The sequence below is a fragment of the Oryctolagus cuniculus genome, chromosome 11, assembly GCF_051225735.1.
Source record: "Oryctolagus cuniculus isolate XC-2025 breed Fujian yellow rabbit chromosome 11, ASM5122573v1, whole genome shotgun sequence".
NCBI classification, from domain to species: Eukaryota; Metazoa; Chordata; class Mammalia; order Lagomorpha; family Leporidae; genus Oryctolagus; species Oryctolagus cuniculus.
In genome coordinates, this window is record NC_142877.1 from 13,769,906 (window position 1) to 13,788,719 (window position 18,814).

At 49.3% G+C, this 18,814-nt stretch overlaps 1 protein-coding gene across 3 annotated transcripts; it reads left to right on the forward strand.

The window, feature by feature from the left end:
• The first annotated feature begins 857 nt into the window (after nucleotides 1-857).
• On the forward strand, nucleotides 858-13,102 carry WFDC9 (WAP four-disulfide core domain 9). Of its 3 annotated transcripts, none has more exons than XM_089307919.1 (4): nucleotides 858-1,173; nucleotides 11,219-11,401; nucleotides 12,264-12,402; nucleotides 12,919-13,102. In XM_089307919.1, exons 2-4 carry the CDS (start codon nucleotides 11,308-11,310, stop codon nucleotides 12,965-12,967), a joined length of 282 nt encoding a protein of 93 aa, XP_089164045.1. In that variant the 5' UTR covers nucleotides 858-1,173; nucleotides 11,219-11,307; the 3' UTR covers nucleotides 12,968-13,102. The 3 variants fall into 3 exon arrangements, with proteins under 3 accessions (XP_089164045.1, XP_089164044.1, XP_051700955.3); XM_089307918.1 differs by having other exon boundaries at nucleotides 11,248-11,401; XM_051844995.3 differs by having other exon boundaries at nucleotides 11,251-11,401.
• The last annotated feature ends 5,712 nt before the right edge of the window (nucleotides 13,103-18,814 follow it).

The window sequence follows — 18,814 nt, forward strand, 5'->3', positions numbered from 1 at the left end:
GACAGAACCAGTGCCCCAACCGGGACCAGAGGAAGATTAGCCTGGTGAGCCACTGCGCTGGCCTTTTGTTTGGTTCTTTTTAAAGATCCTTTTATTTGGAAGATGGAGTTTCAGAGAGACGGAGAGAGCTGGCCCAGACCCAAACCAGGAGCTGGTCTCCCACATGAGCAGAGGGGCCCAAGCACTTGGACCATGTACCACTGCCTTCCCAGGTGCATATGCAGGAAACTGCATATGCGGAGCAGCCGGGCCCCAGACTGCGGATCTGATACGGGGACGCCAGCATCGAGAGCGGCGGCTTAGCCCGTTGTGCCCCAGTGCTGACCTAGTGAATTCAAGCCTTATCTCCACTATGCACAGATGAACGGTCTCTATGTCTAGGTTTTGCCTCAGCTTTTTTTTTTTTATCCGTGTAAGAAGGTTAATAACTGCACCTACATCATGGGGTAGGTGTGATAATTAAAGGATGTAATATACGTAAGGTGTTTACCATAGTGCCTGGCATGAGGGAGGCACTATAGAGCTGCTTTCGTTACTATTGCTAGTGTGTCTGTTATGTTCTTTCTGGCATGCGAGTATCATTTTCTTCCATGTAGAACGCTGGAGGTGGAAAAAGAAATCGTTCCTCAGTCATCCTTTTATTTGGTGGTTATCCCTTCCACGGTAGAACAGAGCAAGCTATGCAGTTGTCTGATCTTTATATTTCTATGGTCCCTGGCTGACCTTGGGATTCACTGTCTGGGGTCTAATTAATCCAGAACACTTGGCTTCATGGCTGGGCACCCAAGCACACACTATCACCCATCAAGGCCAGCCCTGGCCCCTGGGGATATAAAATTGGGGGAGGTAGGCTCAGGTCTTCTTAGATGTCAAACCCAGGATATAACTTCAGCTGACACCAAGATTCTCCCAGCTGCTGTTTCCTACTGGAACGCCTGCTCATATTTAAAGACAAACCGAGGCACAGTAAGATATTGAAGAGTTTACTTGAGCCAGCAGTGATTCATGAATCTGGCAGTGCCAGGCCACAAGCAGTGAGGACTCAGCTGAAGCAGGGCCAGGGGAAGACCTGGAAAAGGTGGAAACAGAAGCAAGGCAAAGCAAACACTTGATTACTTCCAGTGGATCAGCAGCCTTATCCGGACCATCCCGGTGGAAAATCCCCGGTTGGAGGTTAGTCGGTGGCTTCTGAATGGTTGAGCTGAAGTTTTGTTTTCCTAGCATCTGACTGCTTATCCTGAGCTGGGTTTGGGCTGCTTATGTGGGTGCTTAGGTCTCTGGAGCCATCGCAGTCTAATAGCCCCCCATTTAATCATCTTCCCAATAGGCTAATGCTTATTCTAGGGCTCTCCATTGTCTCCCTCCTTGCTGCTCCAGCAGTGGGTGGGATGCATTCCCTTTTTGGAATGCTTTGGGCTGAGTATAGAGGAAGGGACCTGAGCATGGGAGAGAGGCAGGGAGTCAAAGTGGAGAGTAGGTGTTGGAACAAAGCTGCCATTCAAATGGTCTGGGGAAGCTGAGCAGAACCGTTTCCCTCTCCAAGACCTTCCTGGACGAAGTCCTCTCTTCTGATGAGTTCCTCTCGGGTCCTCAGTTCTCTGACTCAGGGTCTTGCTTATTCTGAAGTTCTCAAGGACAATTGTCGAGAAGAAAATGAGCTGCCGTGCCGGTGGTCCTCCCCAGATGGAGAGCCCTCTCCTAGGAGGTCCAAGTATTTAGGAATTAGGCAACAGTATTGGATTTAGAGGCAGAAGTATTTTGAGTTACGGGCTTTATGACAAGTTCCAAAGACCTTGGATCTCCCAAAACTATATTGGGCTGAGAGAGAACACAACCGTAGACCGAGCAAACTGAGGCGTTTTGGAGAGCCCTCGAAAACGCGGTCCCTGCTGAGACGAGCTCATAACGTAAACGTGATGGGCAGTGGGACTTTTCCCCACAGATGGCGTGCACAGGCTCAGTGCTCCAGGAGGTAGCAGAACAGTTTACGAGTCTACACCCTCCAAATTCTGGTCGCTCCTCGTAGCAGATGTCTGCCCACGAATCAGTCACTCAGCTGCCCATCATTTCTTAGCCTCAGTTTCCACGTGTGTGAAATGGGAAGGTGTCTGTGCGTATGAAGGCAGAGGCTGCCAGTGACTGTACTCAGAGAGTGAGTTCCAGGCCACCTGCCGGGGGAGGGAGGAGTGACAAGGCCTGGTTGCTGAGACAGCCACATTTATGACTATTCTGGCTTCTCCCTTGTTGACTCGTAACAATAAAAGGGATGACTTTTCCTTTGAGAAGGTGAGAGGGGGAAAGATGACAGGGTGTGAAGAGTGAAAGATCATGGTACCCAAGGTTGTGCATCCTGGTATTATTTGTGGTGCTTTGAGGATAGTAGACAGTCTAGTTATCTGAAATTCGCAGTGTGGATGGCTTAGAGAACACACGAAAAGTGAGAGAGTGAGTGTTCTGGATTGTATTTCTTGCCTAGCGGGACAAAGTAGGGAGAGATGAGGATATAGAGAAGTGGAAAATAATGGAGGGTATGAGATGTCAGCAACCTCAATATTTTGTAAAAGCCAGAAGTGGATCCTCACTGCTCACTGCTTTTCCAAATAGCCGCCCAGGACCAGACCTTGGGCTGTTACATCAGTCTGCATTGTTGAATGGTATCCTTGCCAAATGACTCTAACCCCAAGGGAAGGCAAGCTGGATCTTCAACGACCTTAAATATGGACTGTTTCCAGGCTAACATGTTGGATTTTTTGGTATTTGAAGATAATACCTTCTGTTGAGTCCTAACAGTTTCCCTCCCCCTGTTTCACACGACTAAGTTCCCAGGCCACCTTTGACCATTTCCCAGTCTTTGGAACCCCAGAAGGTCCATAGAGTGTAACAGGGCCGAGATAGGGTTCACTTCCAGTAAAGGAGATGGACAGCGGTCTCAGGAGTCATTCAAAAGTAGTCTGTTTTGCCGATTTTTTAAACTTTTTTTTAAAAGATTTATTTATTTGAAAGTCAGAGTTACACTGAGCAGGAGAGGCAGAGACAGGTCTTCCATCTGCTGGTTCACTCCCCAGATGTTCACAACGGCTGGAGCAGTGCCGATCTGAAGCCAGGAGCCAGGAGCCTCCCCCAGGTCTCCCACATGGATGCAGGGGCCCAAGGAATTGGGTCATCTTCCACTGCTTTCCCAGGCCATAGCAGAGCTGGCTCGGAAGTGGAGTGGCAGGGACTTGAACTGGCCATATGGGATGCCAGCACTTCAGGTAGCAGCCTTACCCTCTATGCCACAGCGCCAGCCCTTTATGATTTTATATTACTAAAGAATCTTTGCAGGGGCCAGCACTGTGGTGCAGGGAGTTAACACTCTGGCCTGCAGCACCGGCATCCCATATGGGTGTCGGTTCAGGACCTGGCTGCTTCACTTCAGATCCAGCTCTCTGCTGTGGCCTGGGAAAGCAGCAGAAGATGGCCCGAGTCCTTGGGCCCCTGTACCCACATGGGAGACCCAGAAGAGGCTCCTAGCTCCTGGCTTCGGATCGGCATAGCTCCAGCCATTGCAGCCAGCTGGGAAGTGAACCAGCAGATGGAAGACTCTCTCTCTCTCTCTCTCTCTCTCTCTCTCTCTCTCTCTCTCTCTCTCTCCCCCTCTCTCTCCCTCTCTCTCCCTCTCTCTCCCTCTCTCTCCCTCTCTTTCTCTCTCCCTCTCTCTCCCTCTGTCTGCCTCTCCTTCTCTCTCTGTGTAACTCTGACTTTCAAATAAATAAATAAATCATAAAAAAGAAGAATCCCGGCATCCCACTGGGTGCCGGTTCTAGCCCTGGCTGCTTCTCTTCCAATCTGTCTCTCTGCTGTGGCCTGGGAAAGCAGTGGAGGAAGGGCCCCTGCACCCATGTGGGAGACCGGAGGAGGCACCTGGCTCCTGGCTTCAGATTGGCGCAGCTCCGGCCGTTGCGGCCATCTGGGGAGTGAACCAGCAGATGGAAGACCTCTCTCTCTCTGTCTCTACCTCTCTCGGTAACTCTGTCTTTCAAATAAATAAAATAAATCTTTAAAAAAATTTTATATTCTGCTCAACTTCCACTTCAATGTGAAGGCGCAGTGGAGACCTGAGGCAGAGTCTCAGGGGGTTTGTCTCACAAACACCCTCTTTACAAATTTGATTTTTCACTTATCTGAGAGACAGAGCATCCATGCACTGGTTCTCTCCCCAGAACGGCAGAGGCCCGTGTTGCCTGTCTTCTTCTCAGCTACAAAGAGGAATGGCTCAGTGCAGTTTTCTGGACTTCACAGCAGGCCATGACCTAGTCATCGCCCCTCATGTGCATGCCCTTCTTCTCATTCAAGGTTTATACAGCGTTTAATATGAACCAACCAGTTTCACAATGAATAGTCTTACCACTGTCCCCATCCGTGTCGTGCGATGGGACCGTCAGGCCAGCGGTGCCACCTGTGCCTCCCACCCACCCACCCACCCTGGGTAACAATCAGCTGCATGAGACGCTGCTGCATCCCATGGAGGGGACCACTCGGCTTCCCAGCGGGAATGGGACCCTTGTTGTCACGTGACTGGCAAACGATCCAGTTGCCAAGTCTTATCAAGAAAGCCTGCTCATTGGGGCCACTGTTTGGTCAAGCTTTCCTAGTTTAGACGCCCCTGCTGTTAGTCCACGAGACAAAGACTTTGAGTGCAAGTCCTTGGAAGGTGACTCAGGAGGGGTGGGGGCGGGTATAGGAGGAGAAAGCAGGGCTCACAGAGCTCATCATGAGTGTGTTATAGACGCTTGAGCTCATTCCAGTGGGCAGCTGACAGAGAAATCATGCAGATTGGACCTCAGACCGGTCCTACTGGGGTCAAGAGGGTCACTAACCCCCAGGCCTCCCTCGATACACATAGTGACCAGAGCATCTATCTCCTACCTGAGTGGGGGCCAACAGTCTCCAGAAGCCTGTGATGCCCGTATGCTCGAGCTGCCCCTGGCTGATGTCTGAAGTGGGCCCAGATGGGTGGGACCTCCAGCGTCTGAGCAGAGGGACCCAAGGCAGCTGAACTGATGCTGATCTCCATTCCTGACACCGTAGCCCTCTGGGCCCAGTGCTCCAGCACTGCTTAGGGTGTGCATGCTAATTACAGCAACCTACTCTCCACCAACACACATCTGATTCTAGCAACACGTAGCACTTTCTTCTAGGACAGCTTCCTTTCTCCCACTTTGGGGCTAGTTTTCATATGTATTTTACCTTTATGTTTTAACTTCAACAATGCAGTTATATGATTATAATTATTATTTCATGTCATCTTGCCAATATGTTAGGAGTAAAATTATTTATATCATTTTGATATTTACTTTTACCTATCTTCATTTAAAAAAAAGATTTATTTATTTATTTGAAAGGCAGAGTTACAGAGAGGCAGAGGTAGAGAGAGAGAAAGGTCTTCCATCTGCTGGTTCACTCCTCAAATGGCTGCAATGGCTGGAACTGGGCCAATCTGAAGCCAGGAGCCAGGAGCTTTCTCCAGGTCTCCCATGCAGGTGCAGGGGCCATCCTCCACTGATTTCCTGGGCCATAGCAGAGAGCCGGATCAGAAGTGAATATCTGGGACTCGAACCCATATTGGATGCCAGCACTGTGGGCGGCGGCCAGCCCCCTGTCTTCTTCATGCGGTTATTGTTTCTAGCCTTTGCCTAAATTCCTGCTGAACTATGGTCTTCTTACTTTTTACTTGTTGAACTCTTTATTTAGTGGAGCAGTGAGTCTTCTTTTTTCTTAACATTGATTCTAATTACTGCTTAATGTCTATTCATTGGGGGTTTCAAGGACTTCTAGTATTTCTGGAAATGCAGGACTGGTAGCAACAAGCTCAGTCTATTTTCCTTTCATTATGGCAGGATTGCTTTGCTAGACAGAGAATTGTAGATCATGGTATTTCAGATATTACAACAGGAAATTCTTCACTAAAATAAGACAGGAATGTACAAGTTGTCCCAAATTCGGTGCAGCTTTCTGCAGGTCTACCTGCCTGGCCCGGAGTGGCAGGCGTCCTGGGAGGAACCTCCTTGGCACCCATCAGCTACTCATCATTGGCTGTGCTCCCCATCACACGCTGAGAGCCGCCAGTGTCTGGGCCAGACACAGACAAGACCCTGCGCCTGCCTTCCACGGAGCACCTTCCTGCCATATAAACCAGTGACTCGGAAATGTGTAATTCAGTCATTTAGGTCTGGCATCACTTAGTCCCTAACTGAGTTCCCTTCAGTTTGTCCCCTTACTTTTGTACCAAGGTCCCCAAACTCTGGCCTTTGCCTTTGTTCTGGTCCTTTCTCCTTGGTTAAGATTGTGGAGTCTTGGCACAAAATTCCTGCTGCTCAGTACATCTAACATATCCGGGGAAGAGTTGGTGATACAGGGGCATCTCCAGGAACTGTATGAAATATTCCCGTAGATGAAGTCTGAGAGGAGGCCTGCTCTTTGGTAGTCCCTGCCTGTTGCTAACTTGACTCTTCCTTCTTCTTCTTCTTCTTCTTCTTCTTCTTCTTCTTCTTCTTCTTCTTCTTCTTTTTTTTTTTTTTTTTTTTTTTTTTTTTTTTTTTTTTTTTTGCCAGGCAGAGTTAGACAGTGAGAGAGGGAGACAGAGAGAAAGGTCTTCCTTATGTTGGTTCACCCCTCAAATGGCTGCTATGGCCGGTGCGCTGTGCCGATTTGAAGCCAGGAGCCAGGTGCTTTTCCTGGTCTCCCATGTGGGTGCAGGGCCCAAGGACCTGGGCCATCCTCCACTGCACTCCCGGGCCACAGACTGGAAGAGGAGCAACCGGGCGGGACAGAATCCGGCGCCCCAAATGGGACTAGAACCCGGGGTACCAGCGCCAAAGGCAGAGGATTAGCCTAGTGAGCCGAGGCGCTAGCCGACTCTTCCTTCTTCTAATCAAACCAAATTGTACGTGTGTGTGTGTGTGTGTGTGTGTGTACGCACCCATATGATCTCTCTCTGTGATATTTGGTGAAAAAATTCCCTCTACCTCTTTAACTAACAAGCCATGACCTTGGTGCTGGATTTGATCCCTTCACTTCCGCTATTGTCTGGGTGATCTTCTACTTTTTGTAGAATCCGTCCTATTCAGTTTCATGTGATCTACTTCAAAACCAGAGGGAATTTGGTGGGAGATGGTGTTATGCTTTCGCCGGCAAAGGAGAATCAATGCTGGGAAGAATGGACATTAACAGAGGGCACACAGCAAGTCCAAGACAGGTGTACAGACCCTGTCCTCGATCCCTCCCAGTGAATGAGTTCACATGCATCGTGAAGGCTGGGGACAGGTGCCTTGGGTCAGCTGGGGTGGCACACGGTGATCTACTCAGGAGTTACTTCCTGCATCAAAGTAAATCAAGTATTAAGATTCTGTAATACACCCAACATGAAGCTCCCGCAAAGAACTTAAAGACATGCCACTACCAAAACAAGCCATCATTAAGTTCTATGTCTTTGTGCTTTATTGCCTTGCTATTCTGTCCTGAACCCTCAACCTGGTAGCAAGAGGCCAGATAATGGAGTTTTCAGCAAGTGACCACTGATTCTCAACTCAAACACCGAAGGCAGGGAGGGTGAAGGGTATTGTGCCTTGGTTGTGGTCCCTGCCCAGAGGATATCAATATCATTTCATTAAGATGTGAATTTGTGTCTCTTTGTTCAAATAAGGACATTGATGTGGGCATGACAGAGGAGAGAGAGAGAGAGAGAGAGAGAGAATGACATGACCTGTTTGAGGTCCCATAGGTAAAAGGGACAGAGATGAAACCAGATACCAGCATTCCTATCTCCCTGAATCTAGTACTCTCTCTTCTTTAACATTATCTAGATGGCCCAGGGTCCCAGATTAAGGGGGAAGCAATAGTTCTGTGTCCTCCTGTGCCTGAGGGCTTTTTAAATGGTCTTACATTCTGTCTCAGGATGATCAAAGAACTCACTGAGAACTCTGTGAGACATAGCCAGCCTGGGCATGGTGGTGTTTTTCTTCTCTGGGATGATTTGGTACACTGAGAGGTGCAAAGCAGATTGGAGATTCCCATGATTCTGCACGTACCTGAGGGCAAGTAAGGGACTTAAAAAACAGACCGAGGGCTAAAAATGAACAAAACTGGAAAACCTGGATCGAGGATGGTAGTTCTTGAGTACAACGGAATAGCCTCGTAGAACCCATTGCTTTGGGCTTGTGTTCCGGTCACTGTGCACCAGTCATCCCCTCGTCTATGTAAGTGGCAGGTGCCAGAAATGCACAGGCCCATTACGATCCGGCCCATTAACCCAGCCAGCTCACCCCTTCCATCTCCATCTGTAGGGCCAACAGGGCACCTGCGCTGCACATCTGCCTTGCCATGTGTTGCTGTCTTCAGAGCATCAGAACTCTCTGAGCCTGAGCCCCGGGCCTGGATTCCCTGCCACGGCCAGCGGGCTTTCCTGTGCTCAGACTGAGTGGTTTGCAGGATTTCTGGATGCCTACCGTGCTTAAAGATGGTTCTCCTACAGCCTGAGCCTTACCTGTTGAGCTGTCTCCTTTGATATAAATATTGCTCAGTGGTAAATGAAGTCCAGCTTCTTAACTTGGCAACTTTCCTCCATCAAGCCGCGCTGGGTCATGCTGGAAGGGGCACTGTTCTGAACTGAGAGGTCTGGGGGGCAGGTATAGGCATCTAAGAAGCCCCAGGTCTCCGGTCTTCTACTTCTGTAGGGTTCTCTCTTCTCTTTTGCTCCTTATTCTCCTGATCTTGCTGTCACCCCTCCTTAGATCTAAAACCAATTCAATTAAAACTCTGTGCATCTCAGTGGTTCACATGCCTAAAACTTGTATTTTTCCAACTTCTAAATTTCACCTTTGTTAGGGGAACAATGAATTTTCTTTTCTTTTCTTTCTTTTTTTTTAAAGACTTATTTATTTATTGGAGAGGCAGAGAGATAGAGAGCAAGGTCTTCCATCTGCTGGTTCATTCCCCAAAATGGTCACAATGCCTGGAGCTGGGTCAGACTGAAGCCAGAAGTTAGAAGCTTCTTTCAGGTCTCCCACGTGGGTGCAGGGCCCAAGCACTTGGACCATCTTCCACTGCTTTCTGAGGTGCATTAGCAGGAAGCTGACTTGGAAGTGGAGCAACTGGACTCCAACGGCACTCCTATGGGAGGCTGGCACTGCAGGTGGAGGTTTAACATACTACACCACAGTGTCAGCCCTAACAATGAGTGTTCAATGCCCCCTTTGGAAAAGTATGCACCTTTTAAGCATGACCTGGAGCATTGCATTTGCATTTTCCTATATTTTTTTTTAACTCTTGTTTTTAAACATGCTTCATTAATAATAAATGTATATAGTTAGGGGCTACAGTGTGCTTTTGAGCAGAGAAATTTGTGTGAATTCATTCAGAGCAGCATTGTTTGCAGAATTTTCTTCCTTTATTTTTTTTTGTAAGATTTATTTATTTATTTGAAAGGCAGAGTTACAGATAGGCAGAGGTAGAGGTAGAGGTAGAGGTACAGGTAGAGAGAGAGAGAGAGAGAGAGAGATCTTCCATCTGCTGGTTCACTCCCCAGATGGCCGCAGCGGCCGGGGCTGTGCCAATCTGAAGCCAGGAGCCAGGAGCTTCTTCCAGGTCTCCCACGCAGGTGCAGGGGCCCAAGGACTTGAACCATCTTCTGCTGCTTTCCCAGGCCACAGCAGAGAGCTGGATGGGAAGTGGAGCAGCCAGGACTTGAACCTGCGCCCATATGGGATGCCGGCACACAGGTGGCAGCTTTACCCACTACACCACAGCGCCAGCCCCAAGCAGAACTTTCTTTGATGACAGAGATTTTCTATGTCTCAACTGTCCAATATGATAGCCCCTAGATTCCTGTGGCTGTAGAATTCTTGAGATGACCAGATACTGAATTTGTAATTTGATTGAATGAACATAAACAGCCGCTTACAGCTGGGATTATGCATTGCGCAGCAGAGACTTCCAGGGAGATGGGAACTCACCTCCCCATCACCGTGTAACTCACAGGAGCAGAATTCTATCCTTCTGGTTGACTTTTTAGTTTCTTTCCTGTTTGGTTTCAGGAAGGTAAGGCAGCAGATAGAGGAAGACGGGGTAAATGGGAGAGGGTGGGGATGCTGGCTCCTCTTCCCATGCCCCAGGACTCCCCACCCTCAGCCGCCATGTGTCAGCAGGCTCTGGGAATTACGCAACTGGCACAGGTTGCACAGCTGAGAGTTGGTGGGAACAGGATTCTAGTCCAGGCCTCTGCGATCTGGCATCAGGGGCTTTCTTCTGTGAGATACTGGGCAGCCGGCAGCGTAGCACAGAAACCACCTCTGTGCTGCCAGGGTTGAACAGGGAGTGTGGGATATGCACCTGACGTCCAGTGGGTGGGATGTAACCCAACCCTTAGTGAGAAAACACGCCGGGATTATTCAAAGCCTGAAACAGACAACGGTGCCCAAAAATCTTTTATGAATTCATGCTATAAAAATAATAATCCACGTGTCAAAGCTTTAGGTTCATCAGGACATTACTCTAACAAGAAGAAATTGGAAATATCTGCGTCCTCATGACGTGGGGAGTGATCACAAGGGCATGATTGGATTGCTGGTCTGACCTGTGTCGTGACGTCACTTTTTTCTCTCTTGTATGCATACTTTTATTCAGAATGATTTGTTGTTTCTTTAGTTTGGGAAAACTTAGATAGGTCCCCACAAATCTGATGTGACTCTTCAAGCACAAAACCTCTTCTCAACTTAATAATTAAAGTGTGCAGGCCCATGCAGGTAGCCACGCTGGGGCACACTGTTCCCAACTGTGGAGGGCCTCCTCCCTCAGAAGCTGGGTTGCAGAGCACCTCCACCTGGTTAAGGCAAGTTTCTGTCTCCTGGGAAGTGGCGGGAGGAAGCACCAGGGGATGCCATCCTCAGCTGGCCTGGTGCTTCTGGTCCTGCCTCCTCGGTGGGGGATTCCAAGGGCTCATTGGAGGCAAGAAAATCTAAGCCATTGACAATTTGTATTTCCCCCCATTTTTTGCAGTTCCCGTCTCTGCACTATAAATACTATTGAAAATGAAGGAGTATGTAACATGAGATGAGAAGAAGCCTGGGGAAGTCAGTGGCTAGCTTGGGAGCCGACTTGTTATTGGGAACCAGAGGGTAAAAAGGAAAACTAGAAGAAAGAGTAACATAGTATTCACCAGAACTTCCCCTCTCTTGCCAAGCCTGTTCTCAATCCGTCTCCTACCTCCAGCAGCACTGAGGGAAGACCTGCGTCTGCCAGAATTTAAGCCGAGCGCGCACAGAGACGACCATGGAGCTCTGGATTCTCCTACTGATCGTTCTCACTCACGAGGTGATGGTGCTTCTGTCCATGCTGGGAGGCCACGAGACCAAAAGTAACGTTGGTAGGTGGTGTGGCGAGGGACAGGTGTGGTCTGCCGGGTCCCGGGACATCTGTGAGAGCTGATTCCGGGCCCAGACTTCCAGGATCTTCCTTTAAGGAATCGGAGTCCTCCCTAAGTGGAGACAGCCAAGCAAGATCATGTTGGATGCTCCCAATCTGCTCTCTCGTCAAACTCCCTATCCCAGCTCTGGAAGCAATGCCGGGCCGATGGGAAGAGAAGATAGCGGTGTCAACATTATGTGGGTTATCAGCTTGTTATTTTCCAATGTCAGAGCGGCGTGGGTAGGGGAGATACCGGCACAGATCTTCCTGCTGAGCGCACAATCTCTGTGCGTCATTGGGGCGAGCCTTTGACGACGAGCAGAAGGCACTGGCGAACACATGCATTTAGTTGGAAGGAGAGAATCTTATAGAACATAAAAACCTGAACAGGGCGCTTAGTCCTCAGTAGGTCAAAGTTTGGGGTCATATAATGAGCAGATGGGTTGGGCTGGGGAAAGACGTGGGATTTACCAAGAGCCGAGTGCTTGGGTGGTCTCAACAGGGAGCAACGGCAGGTGCCCATTTTCCCTTTGCTCTGTGGTGTGGGATTTGGAGCCAGGCCTTGCAACCTGAACATTTGTGAGAATGAAGCTGGGGCCGTGGGCGCCCCGGGTCCCATCTCCGGCACCCGGAGTCCTGTCGCAGAACACACGCCCTACAGGGACCGTCTCGTGTAAAGAGACGTTGGTTAGAATCTGAGGAAGGGATTTTATTGGGAGACAGAGAAATATTTTGTTATTTAGGGCTCTTGGGCCAGAACAGGGTTTCTTTTTCGGGTTGTCTGTGGACGGGCCCTGGCAGCGCTGTCATCTCGGTTTCAGATGACACAGAGATCGAGCAGTGCTGGGTGCAGCCTCCGGAGAAGTACTGCAGGCAGAGGTGCACGAAGGAGCACAGCTGCCCACGCCTGAACCACACGTGCTGCTGGACGTTCTGTGGGAACATCTGCTTGGACAACGAGTGAGCTGACGGGCGGGGCGGGGGCTGAGGGCCTGAGCTTGCGCCTCTCCCACTGTTCAGACCTGAAACAGAAGCCTGCAGGCACCCACTTCGGATAAAAGAATGAGGCAGAATCAGGCAACAGCCTCCTATCCCTGAACCTGGGCCGCCACTCATTGCCAAATAAACCAAGACGCTAATATGGCCGCTCCTGCTTTTCCCTTCATGTTCATCCCGTTCTCTTTGCTTTCCTTAAAGCACCACCTATCAGTCTGTATTATCCCTCCTCTTTCTGAGATCCTAATTGCTGCCTTAGTTGGGCCTCTCCGCTGGCCCTGTTTTCTTAGGCCCCATCCTGGTTCCCACCTGTCTGCTCCACCAGCAAACATCTTGGGAGAAATTGCTTAAAACTAGGTAACTCCTGATTTAGCAGAAATAGTTTCTGTGCTCCTTATCTGGAGCCTTTTGTGCTATTAAGATTGGAACTAGATTTCTCCGAGGGCCCCTGACTTTAACTATCTAACTTTTCTTTTCCAGGGAGCCTTTTAGAACAATGTTGAGACCCTCAGGGCAGGCTGGAGAATGACTGTTGGTCTTAGAAGAGCGCCCCCTGGCCTCCGGTTGGGACACTCCTTTCTCTTGAGGACCTCTGCTCCCTCCTTGACCTCTTCACCCTGAGCAGGTTCAAGGTTCTGCTAAATAAATTGATGCATCATCCTGATGGCTCTGCATTTTTCGTACTGCGTACCTGTGACCTAATTTCTCTCATTACAATCCTCAACAACCCCAGCCATTGTTCCTATACGTAGGTGGGTGCGGGCATCCAATTCTGCCTTTCCAGTTAGACCTAAGCATTAGCCAGGCTGGTTAATCGTTATAGCAAGATTATAGAGATATTTAAAAATTCCATTGCGTTAACACAGCACGGGTCTATTTTCATTCACAATACATTTCACCAAGGGTGGTCAGTAGCCAAACCTCCTTGCCATGATTCAAGGACCCTGCCTCCTTCCATCTGTAGCTCTGTCACCTCCCAGGGTCTCCTTGATTGGTTCCTATCCATCTAGCCAGTAGGTGGGAGAAAAAAGGCTTACGGATACTCACACAGAAGGTTTTTAGTGGGTGAGTCTAGGAATAGAGTTCATCATTTTCAGTCTACACTTCATGGGCCATAATGTAGTCATACAGTCCCGTCATCTTACAAATGAAGCTAGGAACCATAGTCTAGCTGTATTCCCAAGAACAGAAAATGGGATTTGGTGAACTCATGGCATCTACTCATGCAAAGCCAAACTTCTCAACAAAGACCTAAGACCCTGCCTTCCATACTGCTCTGTTCAATGGAATAGGCACCTTGCCCACACACTCCTCCCCATGCCCCCTACCACAACACACCAGCAAGAAGCAGGTGCACCTTGTCATTAGAGAAAGCATTTATGTCTTCCAGGTGGGTACTGGAAGCTTCTAGAATGAACTGCTTTTACCATCCCTGGTATATTTTATTCTTGTGAGACCAGCTGCCTGGTAATTTTATCTGGGTAATGTTGCTTATATTCTGAGATTTCAGATAATGCAAGGTAGGGCTGTCCTGCCATATTTTCCCATAAATCGCACCTAAATTTCCACCATTTGTCACTGAAGATTCTATTTCAAGTGTAACTTTTCCTGTATGAGGATATTACAGAGTGCCCACTGTGCATCCAGTCTTGTGACCCTCCCCTCAGGCCAGAAGACAAGATGTTGTCACTTAGATGCATGGGTCAGAATGTCATTTGGGAATGTGATATAGCAGAGATCAAGGCCAGCCAAGGGACTGGAGCCCAATAGGAGACCAGTTAATGCCGTACAGCCCAGAGGAGTGAAAAGAAAAATGGCTCAGGGGCTCCGGGGCTCAGGTAAACACCCTTCAGGAGTGGGGCTATGTCTTGACCTTCAGGGGTAGAGAAGAGTTGGAGCTCCCTAGAATGAAGATGATTTTTTTTCTTATGAAAAACAGAGAGGAACAGAAGGCTACACACCTCCAGAGGAAGGACTAGGGAAGTCAAGGCTGGGCCTCTGACTTTGATGTCATATTCCTTTCACAATTCATCTGCTGAGTGGTAGGGCAAGAATATTGCCAATATTAGCAAAAGAGTAATTGGCAGGGCCAGTGCTGTGACATAGTAGGCTAAGCCTCCATCTGCAGCCCCAGCATTCCATATGCACACCGGCTTGTGTCCTGGCTGCTCCTCTTCTGATCCAGCCCTCTGCTGTGGCCTGGGAAGGCAGTAGAAGATGGCCCAAGTCCTTGGGTCCCTGCACCCATGTGGGAGACCCAGAAGAAGCTCCCGGCCCCTGGTTTCAGACTGGCCCATCTCCTGCCATTGTGACCATTTGGGGAGTGAACCAGTGGATGGAAGACCTCTTTCACTTTCTCTCTTCTTTGTGTCTGTAACTCTGTCTCTCAAATAAATAAATAAAATCTCTCTCTCTCTAAAAAAAAAAAAAGGGTAATTGGCACAAAGAAGCAGAAGAACATCAAAAGAATCACTAAGACATGGGCACGTGACAGCACTGCTCCTTTGCAGGTCGTGTAGAAACACAGAACAGGGCTACAGATTGTGTGTACTGACTGCATAGACTGAGCCCCCAGCCTTGTTGCATTTCCAAAGAAAGCAGCAGACACGTCAGGGTGATCAGCCCGGAGTGCTTATTCAGGGATCTTCACCATGTGCTCCAGAGAAGGGGGGCGTTCTCTCTAGGCACCTGCTGTAAGCAGGTTAGGGAATGGAGCTCAAGTGACGCTCAAGGATTTGGCTCGGGGCCAGTTTCTTCCCATGTTTTGGGTAACAACATAGATCCCTGGGGCCCTTCGAAGTCCAGGTTTGGGTTCAAGCTTGCCGAGAGACACCTGCAGGTGGCTGAGCCACAGGGCAGTCAAGGCACTCGGTGGTTTTCTGTGAGGGCACAGAAAGAATGTGGCGGGAACCCGGGGACCCTAAGTCCTGCCGTAGGCTACCGCGCGGTCGAGCACATTATGCTCAGTGCAATGCGCCAGTCACGGCAAGCCAGACTCTGCTTGCGAGAAAAGTGTAGTAGGTTGGCGACCGCCAAGGTGTTAGGAAATGCTGAACGAGGAAGTGTTGTCCAATGGGTATAGCGCTTCTGTCATGTGAGGTGAAAAATTTCTAGAGATCTGTTCTACACTCATACAAATATACTTATGAATAAACTGTACGGTACATTCAAAATTGTTTAGAGGGGAAATTTATGATTTTTGACAGCTATAAAAATATTAGTCATTTTCTCAAAAAAGTTAAAGGAAATTCAAACCACAGCAAAACAAGAAGTAAAATGAATAGAGTATTCTTTTTTTTTTTTTTTTAAAGATTTGTTTATTTGAGTCAAAATTACAGGGAGAGAGGGAGGGAGGGAGGGGGAGAGAGAGAGAGAGATTTTCCATCTGCAGGTTCACTCTCCAAATGGGTGCAACGGCTGGGGCTGGGCCAGGCTGAAGCCAGGAGCCTGGTAATTCTTCTGGGTCTCCCACATGGGTGCCAGGGCCTAAGCACTTGGTCAGTTCTCTACTGGTTTTCCCAGGCTATTAGCAGAGAGCTAGATCTGAAGTGGAGAAGCCGGGACTGGAACTGGTGCCCACATGGGATGCCGGCACCACAGGCAGAGGCTTAACCTTCTGCATTATAGTGCCAGCCCCAGATTCTCTGCTTTTAAGGGGTAATGATTTCACTGGGCCACCTGACTCTTCAGGACGCTCTCCCTGTCTCAAGGTCCCTGCAGTGCCCTCTGTGAGCAGTTCCTGACCCGGGGGATCAGAGCACGGCCATCTCGAAGGCGGCATCATTATTCCTATGGCAATGTATTTCCCTCTGCTTACACTCAAACCTCACTAACATGATTTGTAAAAAGACCATTTACACACTGAATCAACAGCACAGGAGAGGAAATAGCAAATAAACAATTTCAAGAAAGCAGAAGCTGGAAAGCAACGGCTACTCAGTGGGGATCACACCACGCTGATCCGAAGGCAGGAGCCAGGTGCTTCTCCTGGTCTCCCATGGGGTGCAGGGCCCAAGCACTTGGACCATCCTCCACTGCACTCCCGGGCCACAGCAGAGAGCTGGACTGGAAGAGAGGCAACCTGGACAGAATCCGGCACCTCAACCAGGGCTAGAACCCAGGCTGCCGGCGCCGCAGGCAGAGGATTAGCTTAGTGAGCCGCGACACCAGAAAGGGTTTCTGGGTTTCATGTCGGCATTTGTGTGCCTTTGGACTGGGGAGCGACGAGGACTGGACAATTACCTGATTTAAGCTGATAAACCACCGAGTGTCAGCGGCTGGAGACCTGAGTGTCTCTGCGGTGGGGATGTGGGTAGGACACGTGAGAGATCGTTTTGAGAGCCTGCCAAACAAGCAGCTACACCGTGCTTCTGTGTAGATATAGAAGTAAAGCAGATTTTCACAGTCCTCAAGTCTCTTGGAACTACTCCAGGCTTCCTTCAATATTCAATTTCTTCACGAAATTATTTCCCATATACATTGCACTATGAGAGAGGGAGAGGGAGAGAAGACACAAAGTTGGCCACACGCAAGTTTGCGTGAACTGTTCTTGATCCTTCTATGCACAGGAAGGTAAATCATGAGAGTGCTGTAGGCGCTCAGAAGCTGCAGTGGTCGCCGGAGCATCCTCAGATGCTACTCAGAGTTCTCTACTTCTTCCCATAGCCGTCTCCTTCGCCCCTGAATTCCTTTTCAGGTATTTGAGGACATTTGGCACCACCTGCTCTCCCAGCCCGCTGCTCCGTTCCCTCCCGCAGTGGTGTGGTTATCAGTGTAGGTCCACACCTCCGCCCTGCTCCAGGGAATCTCAGTGCATCCCCAGACTCACAGGAGGTTGGTCATTTATTTTCTTGTGCATGGACGCATCAGGCTCAGGGAAGGAAAACATGAATGTGGCCCCGCTCACATCGTTTATGTGTTTATTTCTCCCAGCTTTAAGTCAATAACGCACACAACGTCTCGTCAACCGGAGTCACCAGTGTTTCTGAAGGTAGAAATGAGGATGTGGTCGGCAAGAGGTTGTTTCTGAAAATCTGTTAGACAAGCAGAGTCATTTTGGCTAGTGAACTTCATTTCTAAGGTTTGATTTCCTTTGTTCTAATTTCCTGGGAGAACCCTTTCCACTTAGTAATGTGGGGAAGTTGGTATCAGTAATTCACAACGCATTTTGACATGAGCATGAAATAAGCTGAAGTGTGACTGTATTCTTACCTGAGTTCACAGACAGCTTAAACATTTCTGCATGCAGAATTCTTTAGGGGTTTATTTATTTATGAGAGAGAGAGAGAGAGAGAGAGAGAGATCCCCGGTTCATCTCCCAAGTGCCTGCAATAGCCGGGAATGAACCACATCAAGTCTGGGGCTGGGAGCTCAACCCAGGTCTCCCATGTGAGTGGCAGGAACCCAACTAGTTGATCCATCCCCTGCTGCCTCCCAGCGTGTGCTTTAGCGGGAAGCTGGAATTGGGGGTAGAGCGCTCCGACACGGAATGTGGGCGTCGCAAGCAGAGTCCTGACTGCTATGCCGAATGCTCACTCCTAGCGCACTTTCAAAAGCTCTAGATTGTGAATGTGGGTAAATATTTCAGAACATAGTCATATGGTGAAAACTGAGACAGCAAGAACTACATGTAATATTGAATCCAAGAAAACGTATTGTCACAGTTGATATCCAGAGATCTCACTTTGGAACTCAAGGAGAGAAGTAGGCAACGGGCAGGGCTGTTGTTCAAGGTTGCTACAGCAGCACAGAGCCCAGCAGAGGAGCCCTGCTAAGCCACGGGTACAGCTGTCCAGGTTCATTCACAGCTTGGAGGAAATCAAACTGAAAGAGACAGTTTGAAAGCTGGAGCCTTAGGATGAGAAGCCTTTAAGCAGAGTGGCAGAGGGTGAGTCCAAGTTTTTCTGTTTTTGTCACCTGGGACCCCAGAGGTATTCCAATCAAGTGGCAGTAGAAAAAACTCAGACATGGGACTTCAGAATCCTTGAGCGGCCTTCATGTAGACGGTAATTCCAGCACTTTTCATTGTGTGTGTTCAGTTATCAACCACCTGTCCCTGTGCTCCCCTGAAAGATCGAGTGAGTCAGTTAAGAAAGAGTCCAGGCTGGCGCTGTGGCTCACCACGCTAATCCTCCACCTGCGGCGCTGGCACACCGGGTTCTAGTCCTGGTCGGGGCGCCGAATTCTGTTCCAGTTGCCCCTCTTCCGGGCCAGCTCTCTGCTGTGGCCCGGGAGTGCAGTGGAGGATGGCCCAAGTGCTTGGGCCCTGCACCCCATGGGAGACCAGGATAAGTACCTGGCTCCTGGCTTCAGATCAGCGCAGTGCGCAGGCCGTAGCGCGCCGGCCGCGGCGGCCATTGGAGGGTGAACCAACGGC